This window comes from Balaenoptera musculus, chromosome 8, assembly GCF_009873245.2.
Source record: "Balaenoptera musculus isolate JJ_BM4_2016_0621 chromosome 8, mBalMus1.pri.v3, whole genome shotgun sequence".
NCBI classification, from domain to species: Eukaryota; Metazoa; Chordata; class Mammalia; order Artiodactyla; family Balaenopteridae; genus Balaenoptera; species Balaenoptera musculus.
Window position 1 is genome coordinate 44,998,765 of NC_045792.1, and position 25,750 is coordinate 45,024,514.

A 25,750-nucleotide genomic window follows, 5' to 3' on the forward strand; every position below is an offset into this window, starting at 1 on the left:
CTACTATGCAAAGCTGTTGGTAGACTAGAGGTAATGAATATGAATTGCCTAGCACACAGTAGGGCTGCAATACATTATACCCTTATAATTTCTTCTTTAAAGTTTATTTCTATGAGACTAAAGTTAAGAAGTGTTCCTTCCAAGCTCAGCCAAGTGTGTGTTTCGATAGACAGGACACTATAATTGACTCTAAGCTTTTCCCTTTAATAGCTCCTATTTGACATTTTGGATAGTCAGCTATGATCAATGTTTTTCTGGAACCAGAACCTTTGAAGTTACAGCAATGTTGAATACAACTGAAATTTGGTAAAAGAATCAGAGAGGCTTAGAATAAGAGTTCCTCATTCTCACTTTAGCCTCCCTGGAACCTTAGGGCTTTTAGACAGTAAGCTGAAGTTTTAAAAGCTATTTTCAGAATTAAATAAAGCTTTGCAGAAAGAGCAAGCTTGCCACACCAGCTAAAATAAAAGGTCAAGTTTCTTCAGGCTGCAATATTACCACCCCTGCATTAATGCTGCTTAGCTCATGCTCACTAGTAGCTTTGATCGCTTGTTGATGACATCACTGGAATTTCTAGGATGCAATCAATCGGTGGGTGACATGTCTTTACAGCCACATATTTGGTGATTTCAGTAGTCCAACGGAACACATCCAGTACAGGCATGACCTTGGACACAAGTATAGTGCAACAGCTGGAGTTAGGCCACTGACTGCTGAGTTAACTTTTCCCTCATTATTATAATTAGTGCCACAACCATGACAATGACTCATGTGATTATGCAATTCATAATACTAAATTAAAATGACATTATTGATAGTTACACAATAACTGCCCAAGCAAAAAGCACTGATTGAATAGATGGGTTTTTTTCTTAATAAATATTGTTTACTTGGGAGATGCACCTTTTCAAAAGGTGGCATTCATAGAAGGGAGAAAGGAGGTCTTTGGGGATCAAGATTTGGGAAATCACCCGCTTGAAGTGCAGACTGTGACCTTGAGTGGTGGAAGTTCAGAGAGGAAAGATGTACTAAGCAAATCTTGGAGACTTACGAACCAGGCCTTTCAAAATATCTGTGATTTAGACATTGATGAGTAAAAAGTGTTTCAGGAGGAGGAAACTGCTTGAACAAAAGCAAGAAGGCCCTTCAAAGTGCAAGGTGAGAGAGAGAGCACTTCTAGAGCAATCCAGAGCTGTAATCCTCAGTCAGCCAGTAAGACAGACCAGCATCAATGCATCCCTGATATTCCTGCCTCAGAGGAGGAACTCCACAACATTTTCCAGTATACACTTTTCTGACAAATCTAAATTGCTAATTATTAATGCCAAAGCAAGTAAAAGAGTATATCTATTTCCTATTCTGCATCTTATGCCTATTTGTATGACAGCTACTATCAATACTTCGGGCTGTTAATAGTGTAAGCTATACCTACAACAAAACCAATAAAAAGAAACAAAAATAATATGCAGCTTGTTTATATATCATTTCTTTTTCTACATCACACACATTTGTTAGCTTTTAAACACTCTGTCACCAAAGCACTGATGTGTATATTTGCTCCAAGAAATAAACAAGCTGTACTCCCATTGTGATTGATAAACTGGGGTTAAATATATCCAGTGTTAAGATTTGGTTTTAGTCCTAAGCTTTTATAATATTCTAAAAACCAAGTAACTGTTTTAATCTTGTAAAGAGGACACCGTTTCCTATGATTTCTAAGCATAGAAAACATGCACTGCATTCCATTGTGGCAACCAAGGAAGTTGAGTCATTTTATGCTCATCTTTCCTGTTTTACTGATTTTGGCATTTGGGTGGTTTTGGCTTGTTGGGACTCGCCGCATACTGGCCCTAAGAGTCAGACAGGATCATGAGCAAATCTTCTTCAGGCTCCCCAAGGAACCAAGACTGTCTGGAAGAGGCTCTGCGGGACAGGATCCCAGGCACTGTCAGGGCGTCCAGGGCAGAGGCAGCCGGGAATTTTCATATGTCTGCGTGATGTTTCAGTACTGACAAAAATGAGTCAAGATGATCCACGCTTGGCATGGGTTATTGCATGAAATTGCAGTGAGTCATATGCATAGGAAAGCTTATTCCAAGTCATTATTTCCTATACTGAATAATCCATTTTATTGCCCTGGTATCATGATCTAGTATTAATTAATGAAACCCGAGTTAGATAATAGCCTCCACTTTCTTCCTAATGATTAATAAATTAAAACCCGCTAGGGTGACATGTCTATACAATAGAGACCCACACAGGGTAGTTACAGAACTCTGGCTTTCTAGTTCAGGTGTGTCATCTAATTAGGGAGCATTCTTTGTTTTGGCTAAAATTCTCTATCAGAGTGATGGTATTTGGTCCATGAGCTACATGCTAGATGCCTGTGCTCCAGAGTTGCTTCGTCTCTGAACTCTGTATTACCTTCTTCTCTTGTCAGTTCTTTCTCTTACTAAATTCTGTCTGCCCTCCAACCGCTTTCCCATCCTCAGCCTCAACTATCACTTAAGGTAAAGACAAGGAGAATAGGTTGATTATACCAAAACTCAGAGAATAGTGGTAACTGGACAACTGATATTTCCAGTTAACTCAGGATTAAATGGATCCTTGTGGGTTTTCACATTTTACTGAAATGAATTCAACCACCTTTTTTGTTTTTGCCTTAACATTTTTGAAAGTCATTAAACTGAACATGAATTCTAACTTTGCAGACCAGTAACTATTGAGGTAGAAGTAGGAGGATATTGGGCAGAATGTGATTGAGTCCAGGCTTACCATGTAATTTTTTCCTTACTGACTTTGATATTTTCTTATTTTGTTGGCATTTCTCTTTCTCTAAGAAGTCCAGGACTGCAAAAATAACTAAATGAAAGCTTCTGAGTGTTGACCTTATAGCTGACTGAATACTAGAACTGTGGTCTCCACTGGCTTACCACAGAGCTCTACCCTGTCCCAAAGTTCCTGTTCATGCAATCCCAGAACGCCAGTTTGCCAATGTGTGCATGATGCAAAACGATGAGTGAAACCTAACACATGAGTAACAAAGTCAACATCACAAAGATTGCAACAAGCTGAAAACAGCTGAAATAAATAAAATTACAGTTAAAAGCCATGAAAGAACAGAGAGGTATTTAGGTTAGAAATTTTCCGTAATCTCAAAAAAACCAATTGTTCAAGTAGACAATTGCCTTTTTAGCTATTCATCTGACCTTGAGGTTTCCCTTAATAGCAACTCAGTCTAGCCAGCATGGTGGCAAAGCTCTTACAAATTTCAAGTGATACGAGGCTGCATTATTAGAATTTTGATGGATGGGGTAGGTACTTTCCTGATCAGTCCGTATCTGGAGTTGGTGGTCAGGTAGGTGGGTAAGAAATCTGCTAATAAGAGAACTGCTTGTTCTCATTCTTCCTGCTTCAGTGATTGATGTTTAGTACAATGTTATAGCTTGGGTTTCCATGGATATTTGTCCCAAACAAATAGTCTCTTCTTAATATGATGGTTACTGAGAACGTATATTAGCACACCCCACCTCTAAATTTTACTTTTCTTATTTAAAAAAAACTCAGAGACCTTATAATAGAAAAGCATAAACTACTTTTTAATTAATTTTTATTGGAGTATAGTTGCTTAACAGTGCTGTGCTAGCCCCTCTCGTGCAGCAAAGTGAACCAGCCACATGTATACATATATCCACTCCCTTCCAGATTTCCCTCCCATCTAGGTCACCACAGAGCACTGAGTAGAGTTCCCTGTGCTATACAGTAGGTTCTCATTAGTCATCTATTTTATACATAGTAGTGTATATATTGTCAATCCCAATCTCCCAATTCATCCCACCTCCCCTTCCCCCCTTCGTAACCATAAATTTGTTCTCTACATCTGTGACTCTATTTCTGCTTTGCTAAAAAGTTCATCTTTACCATTTTTCTAGATTCCATATATAAGTGATATTTTACGATATTTGTTTTTCTGACTTAACTTCACTCTGTATGACAATCTTTAGGTCCATCCATGCCTCTGCAAATGGCACTGTTTTGTTCCTTTGTATAGCTGAGTAATATTCCATTGCATATATGTACCACATCTTTTTTATCCATTCCTCTGTCAATGGACATTTGAGTTAGAAAAGCATAAACTATTAACTAATATTAGTGTAACCACTTTATTGAATATGCTGATTTCAGTGAAGTATAACAGGAAACGCCCATTTTATCCCTTCCCATCAGGACCTTTGGTTCTATTTGGTCAGGTCTCCTTTTCATGACCCTTGAGAAAGTCTCAGACAGATCTCAAAACTTCAAAGTTACCTTGAGGTAATGAAAGTTTAGTAAGGTACAATTTAAAATTTCAACCTCATGTTCACTTCAAAGATTCTCCTCCCAGCTTGGGCCTGTTTCACATGCAGTGGGAAATCTCTGGGAAAGAAAAAGGCATATATAGTCTATTCTTCCCTCCTCTTCCCCCTCACCTTGAAATTTCTGGTCTCTACCTGGTTGGAGGAGGAAAGGGGGACAAGGAATGTAGTGAGTTGAATTGTTACCTCAAAGATGATATGTCCATGTCCTGATCCCCAGATCCTGTGATTATGAACTTATTTGGAAAAGGGATCTTTGCAGATATAATTAAGTTAAGGATCTTAAAATGAGATTATCCTGGGTTATCCAAGTGGGTTCTAAATCCAATGACATGTCCTTATCAGAAACACAGGGAGAGAAGAGGAAGAGGCAGTGTGACCATAAAGTCAGATAAGAGTGATGCAGCCACAAGCCAAGGAACACCTGGAGCCATCTGAAGCTGGAAGGGTCAAGGAATGGATTGCCCCCTTAGAACCTTTGGAGGGACCCCAGCCCTGCTGACACCTTGATTTCAGACTTCTGGCCTCCGGAATTGTGAGAGAATACATTCTTATTGTTTTAAGCCACCAAGTTTATAGTAATGTATTATGGCAGCCCTATGAAACTAATACAAGGAGCGAAAGCCTTTATATTAAGAGTGTATTCTTTGTAGTTCTCTCATGGTTGCTGAAGCCCTCTGTGTGGCAAGTGTCCCAAAGCTGGCTGTGTCATTAGACACAAGAGCAAGTTTTCTTGGATGCCCTTACGGGAACCTGACTTAGGTGAAGAGCTCCCTGGCTGACCTCCCACGACTTTCTGCCCAGTTCCTGACCAGGGTGGTAAACCTTACAGCCTCTTACAGCTACAGTCCCCTCCCTTGAACAGGCCACCCTCAGGGGTGTTATACCCTCAAATGACTCAGGCCCAGCTACTTTTTGTTGTATCTCTTCAGCCTTCAAGAATCTCCACTCATCCTGGTCAGTGTGAAGAGTGGAGATCACCCCACCATGCAACTGGTCTCTCTCCTCTCCCACCATCACTGACTGCTTTGGTCAGCCTCTGGCTACAGAATTTCCCACCTCCTGGGGCCACAGCTCAGGCTCTCTCATGAGCCACCGAGGCGGGCTGCTCAGTAAGCCTCTAGCCAGAGACTGAGATGCTAGACCGCCCTCTTAGAGCAGCACTCATCTCCAGGTGTGGTCCCCTGGGAGGCTTCTTTCTTTGTCTACCAACAACAAGAAAGGAGCCCTGGGCTCTCATCTTCTGCCAACGGGGGTGATAGCTGGAGGATCCATTTGGATCCTTAGAGCACTCCTGGAGGCCATGTCTAATGGTTCCTTGGTTTCTTTACAGAATGAGGGGTACCACCTATTGCCCTTAGGTTGGGGCTTTAGCTGAAATCCTGACATAATAAGAAAAATCCCATTCAATATCCTGTTGTACAATATATAGGACAGTAAGCAAGATTTAAGAAATGTAAACATATTGTTCCAATTTGATATCTTCTCTACTAATTCTCATCTGTTATCAATCAATTCTTATTCTATCCAGGATTTTCATTTTTTTGGCTTGGTTAGAGCTAGTTGGAACTTGTGATTAGATCAAACATCCCTGACTTAGAGTCTGTTAATTGCCATGAATTTTCTCTCTATGATAGCTCCAGTGCTCAGCATGTGGATTATGTATGAATCCAGTCTCTCACTTTCTTCTTATAAAGGAGACATTTTCTTTCTGAAACATGAGGCTTGATAAAAGCTGAAAAATAAGGCTGCTGAATGTCATCATTCTTTTTCATCATAAGGAATGGTCTTCTTCCTCAAAGGGGAAGGTTTTCTCCGTTTCATTAGAAATCCCTCTGCAGGGATGCTAAGTGTCTTCTCGCATCCAGAAAGCCCTTCGCAGAGAGCAAAGTTTCTATTCTTGGCACCATCACTGATTTATTATAAAACCTAGATGATCTCTAAGGTCCCTTCCAATGTGAGAATTATGTAATTTCATGTACTCTGTAATTACCAGGAGTTTTAGAAAGCTCCCAGCTCCACTTTGATAATTCTCCTGACTTGTAAAGAAATTCCAATTCCTCCCTTCATTTCTGTCACACATCTTGTTAAAGCAAATATTTTTAAGGACATGTGGCAGGGCATCTCGACTGGGTGAGAGCTTGGATTTGGAGGCTGTTCTGTTGAATTTACACAGCTCCTATTGGAGGTCAGTCCTCTGTATGCTCCAGACAGACAAACGTCTTAAATGTGACAGGATGCTCGGGACATTTAAATCACTGTCTGGGCACATTGCTGATTTGCATGTGGCCTTGGAGTCTCATGAAGAAAAACTTGAGCCTAATTACAACTGATTGATATACGTGTGTATTAAACCCGGTGGACCTACCGAAGCTTGAATATAGATAGGGAAAATGCCTTTCCTCCAGAAAAACTTAAACAGTTTCCAGGATAGGCTGGCCAGGAGGAAGCAGAGGTTCAGAGTACATATGAGGCTGTCCTGGAATCCCCTTTGCCCCATCTCCCCCCAGGACCATCTGTGCGCCCTGAGAAGGGGAGAGATGTAATGACCAAATCTGTCGAGGTCCAGGGATCTGCACTCTTCCAAGGGAGTGGTAAATCTGAAAGAATCGTGTTGAGAGGTGTCCTAAACCTTCATCTCAACCTTCCCCTGCCACCACCGAGAGAGCTAGACTCTAGAAGACTCTCCAGCAGAAGAGAAAACGTGGGGAACCACAGAAATGCAGAGACAGGTAGAAATAGCAGAGTTTCAAGCAGTACCAGCCAAGAAAGCAGCTTCAGAAGTTACAGTGGTCAGTGTCACTCGCCAGGGATCTGAGCAGAGTTGCAGCAGTGCTGGGGACTGGAACAGATGGCCACAGCCCAGTGAGAAGAAGGGAAGCAGCAGAGCCACGGGTGTAATTCAAATTATAAAACCTGCCTCTCTGCTGGGCAGAATCCTAGATATGCACAAAGTTGGAGTGAGCTGAGGCCTTGGCATTTGATAGGTGGAGGGACGTAGATCTAGCAAACTAAAGGCTAGTGGTGCAAGTGACCTTACCTGCAACGTGAGATGGGGGAGCCCAGGAGACATTCAACATCCATTTAAATGGTATCTAAAAGCTTTATACTGTGTGTGTGTGTGTGTGTGTGTGTGTGTGTGTGTGTATTTTCTAGGATAATTAAAATACAGCTAAAACTCACTGAACATTCAGCCTCTACTCTGGGTATTACCCACCTTGGAGATATACCAATATTTCACATTGATTCTTTGAAAGCTGGATCTTTGAAAATTTAGTCAAGTGCAATTTAACCAATGTTTATTTAGCAATGATGATATACCCAGAATTGTTCTGTGGGAATACAGAGGAAGCATTGAAATAGCAATAATTACTATTTATTGCAGATTTACTGTGTACCAGGTATTTAATCCTCACAACCATTTTATGAGTTAAATACTGTTACTATCATCCTCATTTTATTTATTTATTTATTTATTTTAATAGTAATCTTTTATTTATTTATTTATTTTTATATTTATTTTTGGCTGTGTTGGGTCTTCGTTTCTGTGCGAGGGCTTTCTCTAGTTGCGGCAAGCGGGGGCCACTCTTCATCGCGGTGCGCGGGCCTCTCACTATCGTGGCCTCTCTTGTTGCGGAGCACAGGCTCCAGACGCGCAGGCTCAGTAGCTGTGGCTCACGGACCTAGTTGCTCCGTGGCATGTGGGATCTTCCCAGACCAGGGCTCGAACCCGTGTCCCCTGCATTAGCAGGCAGATTCTCAACCACTGCGCCACCAGGGAAGCCCCTCATCCTCATTTTATAGATAAGAAAATTGAGGTTCAGAAAGATCTAGTAAATCTCCCAAGATCACACAGCTAGTGAGTATCCAAACCCAGATGTATCTGCCTCCAAAGAGAAAGCTCTCAGCTACTATACAAAGAAGTTGAAATTTATATTGGCAAAAATCTGAGACAACAGCCTGAAACGGTGACCATGGTTTCTATCCCTTATTTTACTGTGCAAATTAAAGTGTTAAATAACATGTTGATGGAGCTCAAATCTCAAAACCTGCTTTGAAACAGCAGGGTCAAGCCTGCAAAAACATAAAACGAAGTGGAGCTAATTCCGATGCCTGAAAAACAAAAAGGTGTCTCTCCCGTCCATATCACTTGGATGCTGCTGGATCAGTCTCCACTGTACCCTTTGTAAGCCAGTCTTTTAGATTTGAAACCAAGCCCCAAATTCAAGCTGAGGAGAACTAAATCTGCCTGCTCTGAGAAGCACGCATTTTCCTGATAATGAGTGGCTTGCGGGGAATAATTGGTATGACCTGGAGGTAGAAACACTGACCTTTTGGTCAGAATCCACATTTGGTTTCACAGCCCAGTGAATGCTTGCTCTGTGGGCTGCCTGATGACACAGATAACATCCAGTGCAATAATAAACCATACAAGTTGAAGCTCTAACCTGTGAATCCACAAAGGAAACAAATTACATCTCTTCGGGGAAAGGCTCAGTGAATTCGGCAGGGGTATTTAAGGCTGAATAAGAGCTGAGGGGAGGGGTCGAGTGGTTAAATCTTGTGAGAAGGGAAAACAAAAGCCAACTGAAGCGATAAGAGCTGAAGAGAACCTTATCACTGTTCACTAGGAATTGACTAGGCTTGTCAATCTCACTAATTATATACATAAAGGAAACATACTTGAAAAACACTGAAAGCAAAAATAAGCCAAACTCTAGTGAGATCCTTAAGATTCCTCCAGAAAGCTGACGATTTTTGTCCCACTGAGAAATAAGACTGTCAACAGGGAAAACCATTTCCCCCCCCCACCCCCCATTATGGAAGTATGTCCGGACTGTTGCAAAGTCAACGAGGAAGCAGGAGGCTATGCTCATTACAGTTTAACAAGCTCAGAGCCGAAGATGGGAAGGAGCTGAGCTGGTGAATCGGAGGTCAGCGGGTGCAGGGGATGCTGAATGGGCCAGATGGGCGAATCACACCGCGGACAAAGAGCCCGCCCCTCACCCCGCTGAGCCACCGCCCTGACCTCCGAACAAACACCCAGGGCACAAATTTGTTCCCCTTTATCAGCTGCTTAGCCTAGCAGCTGCTGCCATGAATTTCTGTTTCCGCATCTTGCCTTTTTCAAACAGTTGCCTTTTGGTCTAACTTTTTTTTTTTTTTAACATCTTTATTGGAGTATAATTGCTTTACAATGGTGTGTTAGTTTCTGCTTTATAGCAAAGTGAATCAGCTATACATATACATATATTCCCATATCTCCTCCCTCTTGCATCTTTGTCTAACTTTTGTGTGAGGTCGAGGGGCTGGGAGCAGAAGGGAAGGATGGCCTGCTGGCTGTCAGAGAACTGAGTGATTGAACAGAGTGTTTCAAGAGGGGCAGAAAATAGATTTTTAAAAGCAACCTCTGGGAAACCCAGAGACCTAGAGAATACACAAGAAGTGCTGGTTATTCGTTCTCTCCCTGGTCACCCTGATCAAGAGCATTTTCCTCTTGGCATTCTTGCTGCGGGACGGAAGCGGGGGCATGTATGAAATGGATTATAAATTGTTTGTGCCTAAACCAGCCATGAAAATAAAGGCTGGCCTGTAGGTCAGGCCAGGAAGGGAAGTGAGCCTGTTCAGGATTAGTGCAGAACTAGATGAGAATCACGCAAGGAGTCTGATGAGAAAAAAATGCAGTATGTTATATCCTTCTATCTGGAAGCAATTATGTTTGGTACAACAATTGCTTGAACAGAAGGCTGAATGAGTTTATAAATAATGATTTCAGAGTGTTTTGTGATAACAGTATGCAGCCGTAACTGGATCTGGCAGCCACCTCTATTAGAAATGTGGTTAGTTCAAAGATATTCTTCTCTTGTTAAAATTAGCTATCACAAAATTATGGCACTGCAACAGAGGAATAGAGAAATAGAATGCAATGCAATAGAAAAATAAGAAATGCAATAGAAAAATTATTTTTCTAATGCAATGCAATAGAAAAATAAGAAACATGTTTTCTTCCGCTACCCAACAAAATTACTCTTTCATTTCTCCTTGTGACTTTTTCAGAATGTCAGAGGACTGTTTATTCCCACTTAAGGGACTGGGGGAGGGTGGCAGGGAGGTGGAGAGAGGGATAAGAAGAGAAGGAGAATCCGTTACCCTGGAAACAGCTCCAAAGGAGGGAGTCAGAGGGATCAGATGCAGAGGCTCTGTGGTCCCTCTATGCCACGTTGTCCTTCCCTATTCAGGTGTATCAAATTCAGTTCCATGGGCATTTAGTGTACCCACCCTTGTGCTAGTTGTCATGTAGGATGCAACGGTGAGAGTGACATTGAGGATGATGATTGGAGATCAGATGATCGCTATCCATTTAGTGTTTGCCCACCAGGCCAGGCTAAGCATTTCCCAAATGTAAGCCCTTCGTGTCCTGGTCACCACCATGGCCTCTGGAACCTGGGTTTAAATCCTGGCCCACTTCAGTGAGTTATTTGACCTCTCCAGGTCTTACGTCCTCATCTGTAAAATGGAGATAATAATTGTACCAGTCAAGAAAACTCTAGTAGGTGTAGCTCAACAGAAAGAATTTAATAGAAAGAACTGGTTTCACAGGTGTTAGAGGGCTGAATGAGAAGGAAGGGCAACCACAGAGAGTAACCGTAGGAAGCAGCTCCCATTTCTAAGGCTGGAGAAAAGGGAAGAGGCTGGGACCATCAGAAGCTGGACCCATGGAGGAAGTGACCCACTGCTAAGTTTTCAGCAGCCTGGTGAGGCTGGTTCTAGAGCGTGGAAGAGGCTGGGACCAATGGTTGATGGTGGGTGAAAGGCTGTGGCTGGAGGGGATACCGAAAGGAAATAATGGCAAGCAAACAGAAAGGAGGACATCTCCCCTCTCCAGCCTCAGTCTCCCCCTACTGCCCCCTATTGACAGGAATTAATAGAAAACCCGCTGCTCCCAAAGAACTGGTTTGCAGAGTACCAACTCCAGCCATAAACCAGAGTGTAGAAAGGTAGATCTGGAGCCGGGGTAGATAGCTCACTAACCAGCTCAGTATTTCATAGAAACACAAAAAGAGTATTACTCATATTATTAACTATTAACTATTAAGTGAGTTAATATTTATAAACTCCTAGAACCGTGCCTGGCATGTGGTAAGTGCATTACAATGAGCTTTAAAAAAAACAGATGACTACATTGCTCCACCAAAAACCAATGTGGGAAATAATATTAGAATACCAATTTCTAATCCAGGAAAATGATACGGTTTAAAGAGGTCACATAAAATGCCCAAGGTCACACAAGCTGGTCACTGGTGAAGTCAGGACTATCTGAATGAAAAGCTGTTGCTTTTACTTCTGGGAGCCTCCTTTGAGGCTCAGAGAAAAAGGGCACATAAATAAATCACTTCCCAGTGAGACGGACTATAAAAGTGCAAGAGGAGAGGCACAGATAAAGTTTGGGGAGCACGTGGGAGAAAGGCGAGCTGCTGCAGGTTGAGGAATCTGAGAAGACTTGCCGGAGGATGTGGTGTTTGAGTGAAGCTGAAGGGCAGGGCTTCAACTGGCAGGTGTTGGGAGCAGAAGAAACTGCTTGAGCAAAGACCCAGAACGCAGGGCATGTATGCGGAGTGGCGAGTATGAGGACAAGGGGGAAATAAATGTTCTTCACCATCCTCTTTCGGTGTAAACAACAGAGTTGAAGTGTCTCCAAATATTCCTAGCAGCAATGTGAATTAAAGAGTTCACCACATTCATAACATGTTGCGTAGAATATTATACGTGTGTGAAGCAATGGGATTAGCTGAAAAATAATTATTTTAATGCACCTCCATTTTTAAAAACACATAAGGAGGCTCATTAAAATCTGCTTACAAGAGACAAGTGGTCTTGTTTCAAGGCAGTCAACTGAACTAAAACCCTAATTTGAAGCTGCTTTCCTGCCCTTTTACCAACGTACCAAATTTGGTTTCAACAAGTCCACTTTTTAGAAGGGTATGCACAAATTTGATTCATACCTGTTTTATTTAGTGCAACGAACTGAGGGCATTCTTGGTGCCAGGTACTGTCCCAGGTCCTGGAGATGCAAAGAATTGTAGATGGTGGTTCCGGTCCTCAAGGAACCCAAGCTAGTAGTGCAACAGATACATGTGCAAATCTCTGCAATCACAATGAAAGAGCAAAGGTACTAAATGCAACGGGAATATGGGAACTCTGGCCAGGGAGGATGGGAATGGGATTCCTTTCCTGCCACCCCGGGAAGCAGCATTACAACCATAGCAGAAGTCAGTAAATGGGATGTGAAGGCAGAGAGACCAAGACAAATTATGGAGACTCATCAGTTCTATCTAGTGCTGGACCAGACCACAGGGCTGGCTTGCTAAGGAAGTCAGAGTAGTATGGAGCTGAAGAAGCTCTGCAATATTTCCATGGCTCTGAACCTGGCCTCTGTAATCCTATGTTGAGGTCTAAAAGTAAGGAATGTGCCAGGAAACCAGGGATGGAAACCACACCTGCCAATAATAATAGTTAACAGTTTCTGAGCATCCACTCCATGCCAAGCACTTTCATATAAAATGAGTATTATATCCAGACTGGTAGTTACTAGTCCCCAGGAATCATTCTCCCCTTCCTCCTTTTAGTAGTAGACTCCCCTATTGAGCTTTAGCAGAGGTTATATATGCCTTTCCTGCTGGAGAAAAGACTTCCAGGCTTCCTTGTAGCTGCTGTGACTGTGTGACAGGTTTCACCAGCAGAACGTGAGTAGGTGTAATGTGTGCCACTTCCGCATCATTTCCCTAAAGGAGTGCCCTCCACTTCCTCTTCTCCCTTTCCACTGGCTGGGATGCTCTTGTGGTGGTATTCGTGCTTCCATGGAGAGAAGCCCAACACCCTGGAGAAAGAACCTGGGTCTGTAGAACACAGCAGCCCTCTCCTCTTGTCACTGCCTTTTGCTGCTCCAGCTGGTGAACCTGCCTTCAGCACCTTTCCTTAACTTGGCCAAAGATCAAACACATGCGAAAGAAAAACAATATTGTTAGATTTACATCTGGGTTAAGAGAATATAGGCCACAGGTGAGAGAATCTTAGACGTAAGCTGTATGCGCTCTAGTGAATAGATTGTATAAAAATTATATTGGCTTATTTGGCAACCTTTGATTACATCCTGGTTTCTAGTTAAGTTTCAAATGACTGAGGTTACCTATTAAATGTGCTCCAGGTGAGACAACGGTCATTGTATCGAGGAAGGGCAGACTATTCAAAAGTTCTGGATGATTTGTTATGTGTCAGGTACCAAAGATGGAAGCACACACATACATACACACAGGCGCACACACACACAGTCTACCCTCAAGATGTTTGTCAACTGGTGGGAAGTTTGGCAGATATAGAAACAGCGTTGAGAGGAAAAGTATCAGTTAATACTCTTGGTTGTAAGCAACCAAAAATCTGACTCAAGCTGGTTTAAGGAAAAAAAAGGATCATTTATGTGTTTATGTAAGTGTACAGTCCAAGAGTAAACCAGACTTCAGGCATTTAAACCCTACTGAACTGGAATCTTTGTGGCAGGGGCCTGGAAATCTGTATCTTGGTCCTCATCCCATCCCCCCACCAGGTAATTTCAATTCTGTTTTGGAAAGTAATGTTTTATATAGATAATTGAGCAGCGCATTGAAGATTGGACTGGAAAGGGGAGAGAGTGAAGGAGGAGATGATTGTTTCTGAGGGAGAGGAGAGAATCCTGAATCCAGGCAGGGGCAGCCCCTAGTGCCACAATACCTGCTTTGTACCTAGAACAAAGCCAGAGTGCACATTCTGAAGGCTGCTTGCACGGGAGGTTTGAAGGGGAATGAGTAGAGGACCATGTCATTTGTCCAGCAGTCTGAGGGTTCACAATCCTTATGAAAGCGGCTGTCACTTCCGTTCCTTCACCCAACTACTATTTATTGTGCAACTATGCACGAGGCACCGAGCTAGATGTGAGGATACAGGTTTATAGGCAAAGAGCCTTTCCTCATGAAGCTTACATTCTAGGGGAAGACAGACAATAAACAATTAGAAAAACGAGCTAACTACTGGCTGTGTTAAGTTTTAAGAATGGAAAAAAATCCTTCACTACTTAGTCCCTAGTGGAGGCTGACGTTGGATGGAGTGGAGGAAAGGCCTTCGAGTTGACAACTTAGTGGAGACTTGAGAGCATGAGCATTCCAAACAGAGGCCATAGCAAGTGCAAAGGCCCTGAGGTGAGAGGGAATTGGATGGGGTGGAAACACAGTGAGGAGCAAGTGTGGCCAGAGCTCAGTGAGAGGGAGACTGGAGTGGGATAAGCCTGAAGAAGTTGGCAGCAGCCAGCCTACAGGATAACCTGTGGGCACCAAAAAGAGTCTGGATTTTATTCCACACACAATGAAAGGTTCGTGTTAAAAGGAATTTCCTGGCTACTGTGTGGAAAAAGGGTAAAATTAAATTCAGGGCTAGATGGACTCCAAGGTTCTTGCCTGGTCCCAACAATTCATGTCAGGCTCCGTGGGGTCCCCAGGAGCCTGCTTAGTAACTGGGGACCCTATATCAGCGATGTCTGATAGAACTTTCTGCAAAGATGGAAATGTTCCATACTTGCGCTATCCAGTCCCAAAGCTACTATGTGCAAGTGGCTCTTGAGCACGTGATATGTGGCTAGTGTGACTGAGGAACTAGAGTTTAAATATTATTCCATTCAAAGTAATTTGTTTAAAGGTATGGAGCCACGTGTGGCTAATGGCTGCTGCACTCGATAGCACAACGCAACACAACACAGCGCTGGGTGCCTGAGGGTTTCTACCCGTTATCCAGAAGCCAGGGCCTTCTCCAAATGGTGGGACTGTAAGAGGGTACCTTGATCCCTAAATGCTAAGCCCCCTCGGTGCGTACGGCTTGTCAAGACGGACAGGCTCAGGGAGTATCCTACGCTTAATTTTGTCACCGGGGAGGCAAATGCACACGGCTGTGAGGCGCTCCTCGCGCGCCCTCAGGGGAGGCCCCGCACTGAGAACAAGGTTTCGGGACCGCTCTTTCCAGAACGCACCAGCCTCGCGCTCTCGCGGCCGCCGGCGCGGTCCAGCCATTGGCAGGAGAGGTATAACGGCCCCGCTGCGTCTCGCCCCGCCTGCCCCGCAGCCCGGCCGCGTAGACATCAGCTCCAGGCGCAGCGCAGGTAGGCTGGGGAAGCAGGGGACCTAGGCGAGCCACCGAGCGGGGCTGGAGGTTCGGGGACCCCTCGGCGCGCAGTCGCCTCTTCTCCTCTTCGGGGATGGGGGCGTGGGTGGCGCGGGCTGTGGCCCGCACCGGACCGCTTCCTGAGGTTGCTTTCGCTTTGCCGGGGGCTTGGCGAGGCCTGTGCACCGCAAGCGAGCAGAGAGAGCCGCGCAGGTGGCCGCGCGGGAGGGGCGGGGGGCTGGCGCCTTAAACCCTGCGGGATCCCTGCCCTCTCCCGGAGCACGCGTCCCTGGCACTGGCTCGGTGCCCCGCGGCGCGCGTGGGTCCTGGCTGGCCGGAAGGCGCCCCTGACCTTGGTGTCTCCCCGTGCCAGGTCTGCGCAAGGGCCATGGGCGCCGCGCTGGGCACGGGCGCGCGGCTGGCTCTCCTACCCGGCCGGGCCTGCAGCGCTGTCCGGCACTGGGAGCCCCCCGCGCCCGCCCGAGGCTGCCACTCCAAGGCCGGCCCGGCGCGCCCGGTGCCCCTGAAGAAGCGCGGATACGATGTCACCAGGAACCCGCATCTCAACAAGGTAAAAGTCCGGGAGGGTAGGATGGCCCAAAGCCACTATTCTGCGGCCCGCGGGATGGGCGCCCCGCCCCCTGGGCCCGGGGAGGATCCTTCCAGAGGCCCTTCCAGCGGCTTTACATTTTTGCCTTGGGGAGGCTTGGTGTAACTCGGTTTGGCTTTTTTACCACACCTCTTCTGCGTGGAAAGAGGTAATCAGTACTGCAGGAAGCCTAATTTCTTTCGTAAGAACAAATATAGGCTGGGTTAAGGTCCTCATGGCCAGTCTGACTTGAGGTCGGATCTCCCCTTGATGCTTGCTGATTCTGTTGATCTTGGGCAGTTCATTTAACCTCTGTCAGTCCAAGTTAACCTGTCTGTAAAAGCGAAACAGTTGTCTCGGGAGTGTTGAGATTTAAAGAGAAAATGGAGGTAGCGTTCTTAGCACAGTACCTGACATCCAGTCGAACAAATGTCAGCTAAGGTTATAATTATTCTGAGGAAAAGATTTTTAATTTGAGCAGGGGCAAGAAAGTCTAGAATTATGGAACGTTTAGACCTTGAAAGGGCATCACAGATCCTAATTCAAACCTTTCCTTTTACAAATGAGAAAACAAGACAAAGGGAACTTGCCCAAGGTCACCAGCTAGTTAGTTCTAGCTCTGCCACTGGAATCCGGGTCTGGACCTCTGGTGCTTGGGTCAAGTTCAGCCCACTGCTAACACAGTGCTTAGGCGTGCATACACTTGTTTCTGGGAGTAGAGTTTAGTATCATTGGTGTTAAAACCAAGAGACCTGGATTTGAGGCCTGTCTCTCAACACCTCCTTGAGTTAACTTGGGCATCTCCTTTAATTTCTCTGAGGTTCAACTTTCTCCTGTTTAAAGTGGATATTATGACAGACCCACCATTCCTACCACATTCTATTATTGTGACAATCAAATGAATTACTGAACTTGAAATCAAATTTTAAACTATATAAAGTGCTTGGTAAATAAGTAATTACTACAAAATAAAAGTTTGAATAATTTCTTGGAGTCAGGATTGTGAAATTCAAGTGAGGAAATACTTGTGGAAAAGGTGTTTTTGAGAAATAGGAACAATTATATAGATACTAGGTATTGTGATTATTTCCTGCAGAATTAACAGAAGCTAAGAAAGAAAATTTTCTCTCAACCTCCATCTATCACACTACAATCCCTGCTTCCCCCCAGAGAACCTAAATCCGTTGTATATTACTACTTTGGGATAGGTAAGGTGTTTTATGAATTTAAATTTACTTTGGTAGCAAGTGTTAGAAAACTCAGCTCAAACGGGCTTAGCAAATAAGAGATTTCTTTAGCTACATATCTAGAGGAAGGAAGGGTTTGACCCAGCAGTCCAGATGGCATCCCTAAGGATGCAGGTTCTCTCTGGCTCCCTGCTCTGCTTTTGCAAGGTCAGCTGCATCCTCAGTCTCCATCCAGTAGAGCCTCTCACCCGGATTCTGCCACAGTCCCCCATCTCCTTTTTTCATACCACACCATCCAGGGATAGAAAGACATTTTCTTCTGGTAGCTCCTGTGGAAGAGAAAGGACACTTTCTCTGGAGCCTCAGAAAAAGAGTCTTTCTGTCTCATGGACTCTGATTGGATTCCCTTCCATCCCCAAACCGGTCACCATAACTTAAGTAAGTCAGGGCTCACCCCTGGATTTAAAGAGAGAGTTTAGGTTAGGGGCACCCATACCAACTGGCTTAGAATAAAGGGGATATGGCTCCCCACCCCGCCCCCCAGTAAATCTGTGTATTTTCATTAGAGGGAGGAGGGATAGATGCTGGAAAGCAAAATAATAAATTCCCACTACTGACTGTGATTGTTTGAACAATCATTGCTTTAGAAATACTGGCATATTACAGTTAGCACTTAATGCTTTATGAATAGTTAAAAAAAAATAAAAGAAGGACTTGAATATCTTTTTTTTTTTTAGCCCTAAGTTTATGGTTCCCTAAAAGCACTCTTGCACCTTGCCCTTGTTCTTGATGTAATTTTTTTCCTCCTAAATAATATAAATGGGACATTATCCATAAATCTAGGGGACTGACCTTTTCATGATGTTAAAGATTTTTTTGTATATCCCTGAAGTCAGCTGATGCTGGTCTGGGGTGAGCAGGGTATCTGGAGTGATGCTGAGAGAGGCTGTTGGCCTCCCGCATTCGCCCTTGGGGAGGGAGGGGAGACAATGGAGGGAGCAGCACTGCCTAGGAGCCGCCCCTCACTCCCCACTGGGGTGCCACCCTCTCGCTGTCCTGCTGACCTCCAGCGCTCGGAGAGTCTCCAGGGAAGGCTTGGCGCTTGGCACTTTCCATCAGCCAGATGGGGAGACTTGCTGAGTTAAACAGAACAACTGAGGTTATCACTGAGAAAACAAGAGAAGGGCAGCTTTGAAAGGGACCAGTACTTAGTGGGTGGGTCTGTGGGTGGATTTTTTTCTGCTAGACTCTGAGCTCCTCCAGGGCAGGGACCGAGTTTCTTGCATTTGTGGCTGGCACTGGGTAGTTCCTGAAGGGTGTAACAAGGGCATGAACATGAAAGCTGACATTACATTCTTCGAGCATGTTCTCTGGGTTTGCCTCCCGCTTTTGACAGATCAGGAGAGGCATTTAAGTTGAAGCTTGAGGGCAGAGGGTCATCAGGAGATGGAATTCTCTGAGAGAAGAAGAGCTACTGAACAGGCCAACCATCACTGCTGGTGTGCAGTCAGGGTCTGGTCCCTGCTCTGCCATAATCTCGCCGTGCGATCTGTGCTGAATCTCATTAGCCTCTCTGCCCATGTCACACCACTGCTGTGAGGATCACAGGGGTGAAATCATTTTGAAAACTGTACGGCACTAAATATTAGATGATCGTGTTGACAAGTTCCAGAATCAGGGTTGGAAGCTCCCTTAGATATGACCTAGTCTGGAATTGTTGGACGTGAAATTAGCTTGGGTCTAACCAGCATTTTTATGTTAAAGAAATGGCTTAGAATAGAATGAAAAAATAGTAAATGTATTAAACTTAATAAAGATAAGTATTATACCAAGTCACCATGTGAAATACCAGTTTTCGCTGTGGATTGTCATTAAAAAAAAAAAAAAGTTTTTGAAAACCATTGTTCTCATCCAGCCTCTCATTTTCAGATGTAGAGGCAGGCTGAGAAAGTCAAGTGGTACCACAGAGACTGTCATTTGTTGCAGAAGTAGGCAGAGGAAGCCCACCTCCAGATTTTCAGTCCACTGAATCAAACAATGACAATTCTCATTCACATCTGCTTTGACTGATTCAGGCATATTCAGAACGATGACAGAACTGGAACTGGATGATTCCAAGTTCCCTACAGGAGTCTAGATTTTCTGATTGATGCAAATTCAGCAATACATCAATTTCAACTTCCCTTTTTAAAAAAAACAAACAAAACTAATATTGTACCTTTCTTCTAAAATTTACATAATGACCTCTTCTGTTATCCATGTAGATTGTGGCAACAGAGTAAATCTTTGATTACGTATTACAAGACATCAGACATATTTTACTTACGTTAAACAGGCAATTATCAACCCCATTTTATAGAGTATCTTCATAGGACAAATCATCCCCATCCTATTCATGTAGTAGCAAGCGAGCCATCAAAACGTTGCTGGCCCCAGCTTATCTCTGGCCTCTTTTGGGAAGGGATGTTCTATTCCCACTCCCCAAACTAGACTTGAGTCCCCTCCCATTTGTCTTCTCACTCCATGTTTCTTTCCTTTTGGCACTGCGCACCCTCTTGTCATGGCTGGTTGGTTTGTCTTCCACACTAGATCCTGAGCACCTTGAGGACAGAGACTGTCTTGTCACACAATATTCTCTACGCCTGACTTGAGATGCTCAGTAAATATTTGCTCTTTGAATGATCTCAATCGAGTCCTAACCCCTTTCCTCTCAATTTTATGAATCTTAATGTCACTGCTTTACAGTTAGCCTCATGCTCTCGTTGCCTAGAGAAATGGCTACAAATAGCCTATTGGGAGGAAATACACCTACTTGACCTTAATCATCCCGGACTTCAGGGCATTTCACTGCAGGGGGGCATTGTATTTCCCAGAGTGGGTCAACCTCCTCCTTTGATCCACATGCCAACAATGATTTTTTGCCATAAACTTCCACTGACTCTTCACCTAGTTCTTTGCAGTTTTTTGATCTCTTGAGCTTGATGGTCAGGGAAAGAATGAATGAAGGGTGCTTGGTCCAGTCGCTGTGATTATGGACCAGCGCATTTCATGCAGCGGGGCCTTCTTAAACTGCAAGGCGTGGTGACCGCCTTCTCATGTGGACTAGATGAATCTAGATTAGTGAAAGTGTAAAGGCCTGGGGGCCTGCACTACAGCGCTGGCTGCACATCTGAGGCCATGCAGGTTTTAGCTCAATCCTTCTATATGCAGTGGTAATTTATTAGACTCCCACACAGCTGGGATTTGCCTTTGACTAAAGTATGTCTTTGTTCGGTGCCAGTTTAGAACTTGATCTTGCCTCCTTTGGGTTGGGGGGGGCGGTCTGTCATCACACACTTGGCTCACTGATCAATCAGGAGGTGATGGCTGGGTTGTACACCGAATTAGAAGTCTGTTGCAGATGCTGTTTTGTGTCCCAAAGGCCGATAACATAATGTGTCTTCCTGAGACCTCTGCTTGAGATGTGATGTTGGGTTGGGCCTCCTTGATAGATAAAGAAGCAATGCATTATTAAGTGAACATTATTTCCATAAGCAGCAGTTTGCTCTAGACCTAAGCCTCTTGTGCAGTGACTCAGGGCATCGAAGCTCAAATACTGTTCAGATATTTTAAGAACAAACAAGCAGAGGCAGGTTGGAATTAAATCCTTCCCTGTCAAATACTGTCCTGGCTTCATGGGATTGATAACATTTGGTGTTAGGGCTTTGTGCTTGGAACAGCTAAAAGAACTTGTATTAGTTAGGCTAAAGGTTAGGCAACTTTAACAAAGTAAACCCCAGACTCAGAGGCTTAAACAAGATAGAAGTGTATTTTTCACATAAATATGTCTGGGTAGGCAATCGCAGGTTGGTATGTGGCTTGATTTTGTTGCTGTGCCATCCTCAGTGTGCATCTTACATTTCATGGTCCAAGATGGTTGCTTCTAGGCTCTGCCATAATTCCATACAGAAGCCAGTCGGTAGGGAAAATACACAATTTGGATGTTGCAAATATCACTTCCATTCACATCCAGTTGTCCAGAGCTTGGTCATACACCATACCTAGCTGCAAGAGAATCTGGGAAATGTAATCTTTAGCTGGGCACCCATATATCCACTTAAAAATTCTGTACCACTAAGGGAAGAAAGAATGGCTATTGGGGAAACTGCTACACCATGCTTATCTGAAATTTTAATTTGATTTACTGTCAATTTTATCCCAACCTTTAAAATCCATCAGTTTCTCTACATCCCCTCTACCACCAGCCTTGTTCACTCCTTCATCATCTTGTGTCTAGATTAGGCAGGAGCCTTCCAATGGGTCTCCAACTTGCAGTCCTGTTTCTTTCAATCTGCTTCTCTGTGTCTGTTGACCACACCTTGAGAGGCTAAAACCTTGCACACATCCTTAACCACTCTCTTTCTATCCAATTCACCAGATAGTCCTGTGGCTCTGTCTTCAGACTAGATCTGGAATCCACCCTCTGCTCTCACCACGGGTCCCACCCTGACCTAAGGCGCCACTATTTCTCTGCTGGATGACTGCAGTGTCCCCCTAGCTGGTCTCCTTGTGTTCCTTTTGTTTGTTCTCCACACAGCAGCCAGTGTGAGCCTTTTAAAACGAAATTTGATCACGTCACTCTTCTGCTCGAAACCCTGCAGAGTCAAAGTTCTTACCATGCCCTGCATGATTTGACCCTCTCTGACCTCATCTTTTGCTACTCCTCAGCCTCACTTGCTGCCCAAAGATGCTGGCCTCAAACACTCCAAGCATGCTCCTCCCTGGAGTCTTTGCATGGGCTATTCCCTCTTGTAGAGCACACAGCCCCTACATAACCATGCGGTTATCTCTCTCACCTTCTTCAAGGCTTCTCACTTTCTCGATGAGACCTATCAGACCACCCCATGGGAAGTTGTAAACAGCCCTTTCAACCTTCTTGGTCTACTTAACATGGTCTACTTTTCCTCCATAGTATTTGATACTTCCTAACATACTATTTAATTTTCCTACTTACCATACCTCTTGGTTGTTATTTGTATTTCCCCACTATAATGTAAGCTCCATTTAGGCAGGGTTTTTAGTTTTATTTGTTCATTGATGTATCCAAGGTACTTAGAACAGTGCCTGGTCCATAGTTTGGTACCCAGTAAACAGTCATTGGATGAGTGAATCATTCAGAGAGACATCTACTGAGGCTCCTTCCTCTCATCCCTTCCCTTCCCCCTCCTCCTTCACCAAAGCCCCCCTTCTTTTCCTCTGGTGCTTTTCCTCCCCCGGTATCCCCCTCTGTGGGGTTTATATGCCCAAGATCACTTGTATCTGGAATGTGGGTAAATCTCACATCAGACCTTTGTGTGCCCAGAGGCCCACTTACTGTGAAGACTGGAGAAGCCCAACACAGAGGTTCACCCTTTGTTATTTCCAATTTTACCAGTCAAGCCTGGGGAAAAGTAGATGCTATTCTGGAGACACAGATGGTACCTTGAAAGCAGAGATGGATGGAGACATTCTTGAGGCTCACAGAAAAAAACAAAGGGTTGGGGGTGTCCAGGCTGTGGGCCAGAGATAGGAAACCCCGGCTTCTGTCAGCATCTCCAACTTCCTAGAACTCCCACCCTCTACTTTGAGTCTTAGTAGCCCCCATCCCTGCTCTGAACTTCTCTGATTCCCCCGTGCTGCAGCACCCCTGCTGAAGATATGGGAAACCATGTTATAGATTCAGTGACCCCCCCCCCAACCCCTGTTCATATGTTGAAGCCCTATCTCCCTAATGTGATGGTATTTTGGAGGGGGGGCCTTTGGGAGGTAGAGCCCTCATGATGGGATTAGTGTCCTTATAAAAAGAGAAAGGACACTAATCCTCTCCCTCTCTGCCATGTGAAAGTAGAGCAAGAAAATGGCCATCTGCAAGCCAGGAAGATGGTTCTCACCAGGAACTGAATCGGCCATACCTTGGTCTTGGACTTTCAGCCTCCAGAATCGTGAGAAGTAAATTTCTGTTGTGTAAGCCACCCAGTCTATGGTATTTTGTTATAGCAGCCCAACTGGACTAAGACATCATAACAGGAAATGCCTCATATCTCAGGGGTCAGGAAATCAAGGAAGTGTGGGATAGGATGCCAGAAGCACAGGAGGAAGATTTGCTACTCCTAGAACCCAAAACTGATGCTCAGAAAGTATTTTCTCATAAACATGTTGTTATAAACAGTTGAATTGTTCTCCAAAGAAAGTATATTATGTGTTAGATTAGCATTTGTGTGATCATTATGAAGATTTCAGAAATGTTGGCTTATGTTTATGAATGCTTAATTCAAAATGCAAAATACTAAGTGGAATCTATATCCATGAGCATTACTGTAGAAAGATGTAGCTCTATAAAAAGACTTGGAACTAAATGTGTGAAAATTATCATGTTAGGGCAGTGGAATTATGGGAGATTTATTTCCTCGTTATATAATTTTCTTTTTATTTTTTTAACATCTTTATTGGAGTATAATTGCTTTACAATGGTGTGTTAGTTTCTGCTTTATAACAAAGTGAATCAGTTATACATATATCTCTTCCCTCTTGCTTCTCCCTCCCTCCCACCCTCCCTATCCCACCCCTCTAGGTGGTCAAAAAGCACCGAGCTGATCTCCCTGTGCTATACAGCTGCTTCCCACTAGCTAGCTATTTTACGTTTGGTAGTGTATATATGTCCATGCCATTCTCTCACTTTGTCCCAGCTTACCCTTCCCCCTCCCCATATCCTCAAGTCCATTCTCTAGTAGGTCTGTGTCTTTACTCCCGTCTTGCCCCTAGGTTCTTCATGACCTTTTTTTTTTTTTTCTTAGATTCCATATATATGTGTTAGCATACTGTATTTGTTTTTCTCTTTCTGACTTACTTCACTCTGTATGACAGACTCTAGGTCCATCCACCTCACTACAAATAACTCAATTTCGTTTCTTTTTATGGCTGAGTAATATTCCATTGTATATATGTGCCACATCTTCTTTATCCATTCATCTGTTGATGGACACTTAGGTTGCTTCCATGTCCTGGCTATTGTAAATAGAGCTGCAATGAACATTTTGGTACATGACTCTTTTTGAATGATGGTTTTCTCAGGGTATATGCCCAGTAGTGGGATTGCTGGGTCGTATGGTAGTTCTATTTTTAGTTTTTTAAGGAACCTCCATACTGTTCTCCATAGTGGCTGTATCAATTTACATTCCCACCAACAGTGCAAGAGTGTTCCCTTTTCTCCACACCCTTTCCAGCATTTATTGTTTGTAGATTTTTTGATGATGGCCATTCTGACGGGTGTGAGATGATATCTCATTGGGAGATTTATTTCCTCTGTATATAATTTTCTTTAACGGTCCATTGTCTTTTCAATTTTAGGTTATGGTTTCTGTTGGAAATTGAGTTTCTAGAGCCAAGTAAATAACAGATCAACTTTTGGGAGTTGACCCATCTGTAACACAAGGGTGGCACTCTGATCCTGTGGAAATCCCTCTAAAATAGTCTTATTTCAAGATTTGCTTGCATATATTTTCGTATCTTCTAGAGGCAATGTGTTTAGATTCATGTAATAAAATGTTAACATGGGAACCTGCCACCTGTCCTAAAAACAGTTGTAAACAGCAGTACCTAGAGTCTGTAACCAGCACCACTGGAGGGCAAATCCCACACAGAAATTCATGTTGTCTGGCTCAGACGGGCCAAATGGTGTCAAAGTCAATCTAAATCTGGACTCTCTATATGGAGTTTCTGTGGACGCTTTTTCAGGCTCATCTCCAGCCTCTGTTTCCAGTTTCTCTTGGTCCTCTTGGGCCTTTGTAGGCTCTGGGGGTTACGGGTTTATTTTACTTTGCATTTGTGTCATTTCTACCAAAGGTTTCTTTTATCATCTACTCTCTTCTTTCCAATGCCAGTCTTATAGTGAAGGGCAGGGGGGAGAAGGCCTTTTGATTCATATGGCCATTGCAAAGGGATCAATGGTGTGAGGCACCTTTGTTTGCGAAGACGAGGTTATAGGCAGCTTCCAGATCTTCACTTTGACGTGTACAAAGTATAATACATTGGGAAATCCTTGGGGTGGTGTCCCACTGCCTCTCTGACACAGAGCACAAAAGATGCTCTATGACTGTGTGATGAAAATCTGAGGACTAGCCCATGATTGGGGGTGCCAGGGTCAGCAGTTAAAAGCATGCATTCATTCTGTACCCAGATGGTTGCCTGGCAGCCTGGTGAAAACACAGTTCCTACCCAAAGGACAAAGTAAAGAGTAAAGAGTACTCAGTCATTTGAGGAGAGGGTTTTTGGGTAGAAAGATCATCAGCTTTTGAGGAACTTGAATAAGAGAAAATCAAAGCTGCTTTGCTTTTAAAAGTGATACGAAAAGCTAGAGGGACCATAGGGGATAGAGTTGAATGATTAGCAAACTTGAGAATATTTTTTTTTTAAAGCATTTT

At 43.9% G+C, this 25,750-nt stretch overlaps 1 protein-coding gene across 3 annotated transcripts in view; it reads left to right on the plus strand.

The window, feature by feature from the left end:
* The window catches only part of ME3 (malic enzyme 3), a 317,840-nt gene that overhangs the window by 90,087 nt on the left and 202,003 nt on the right, over window positions 1-25,750 (plus strand). Inside the window, exons 1-2 of one of the 3 annotated variants that reach the window (XM_036862404.1) lie at window positions 15,388-15,534; window positions 15,910-16,107. The exons of 1 other annotated variant lie outside the window; for it this stretch is intronic. In XM_036862404.1, the coding sequence (XP_036718299.1) occupies window positions 15,925-16,107 (183 nt within the window). In that variant the 5' untranslated portion in view covers window positions 15,388-15,534; window positions 15,910-15,924. Of the gene's footprint in view, window positions 1-15,387; window positions 15,585-15,909; window positions 16,108-25,750 lie in introns of those variants that run through there. One more of the 3 variants, XM_036862405.1, reaches the window with a different exon arrangement.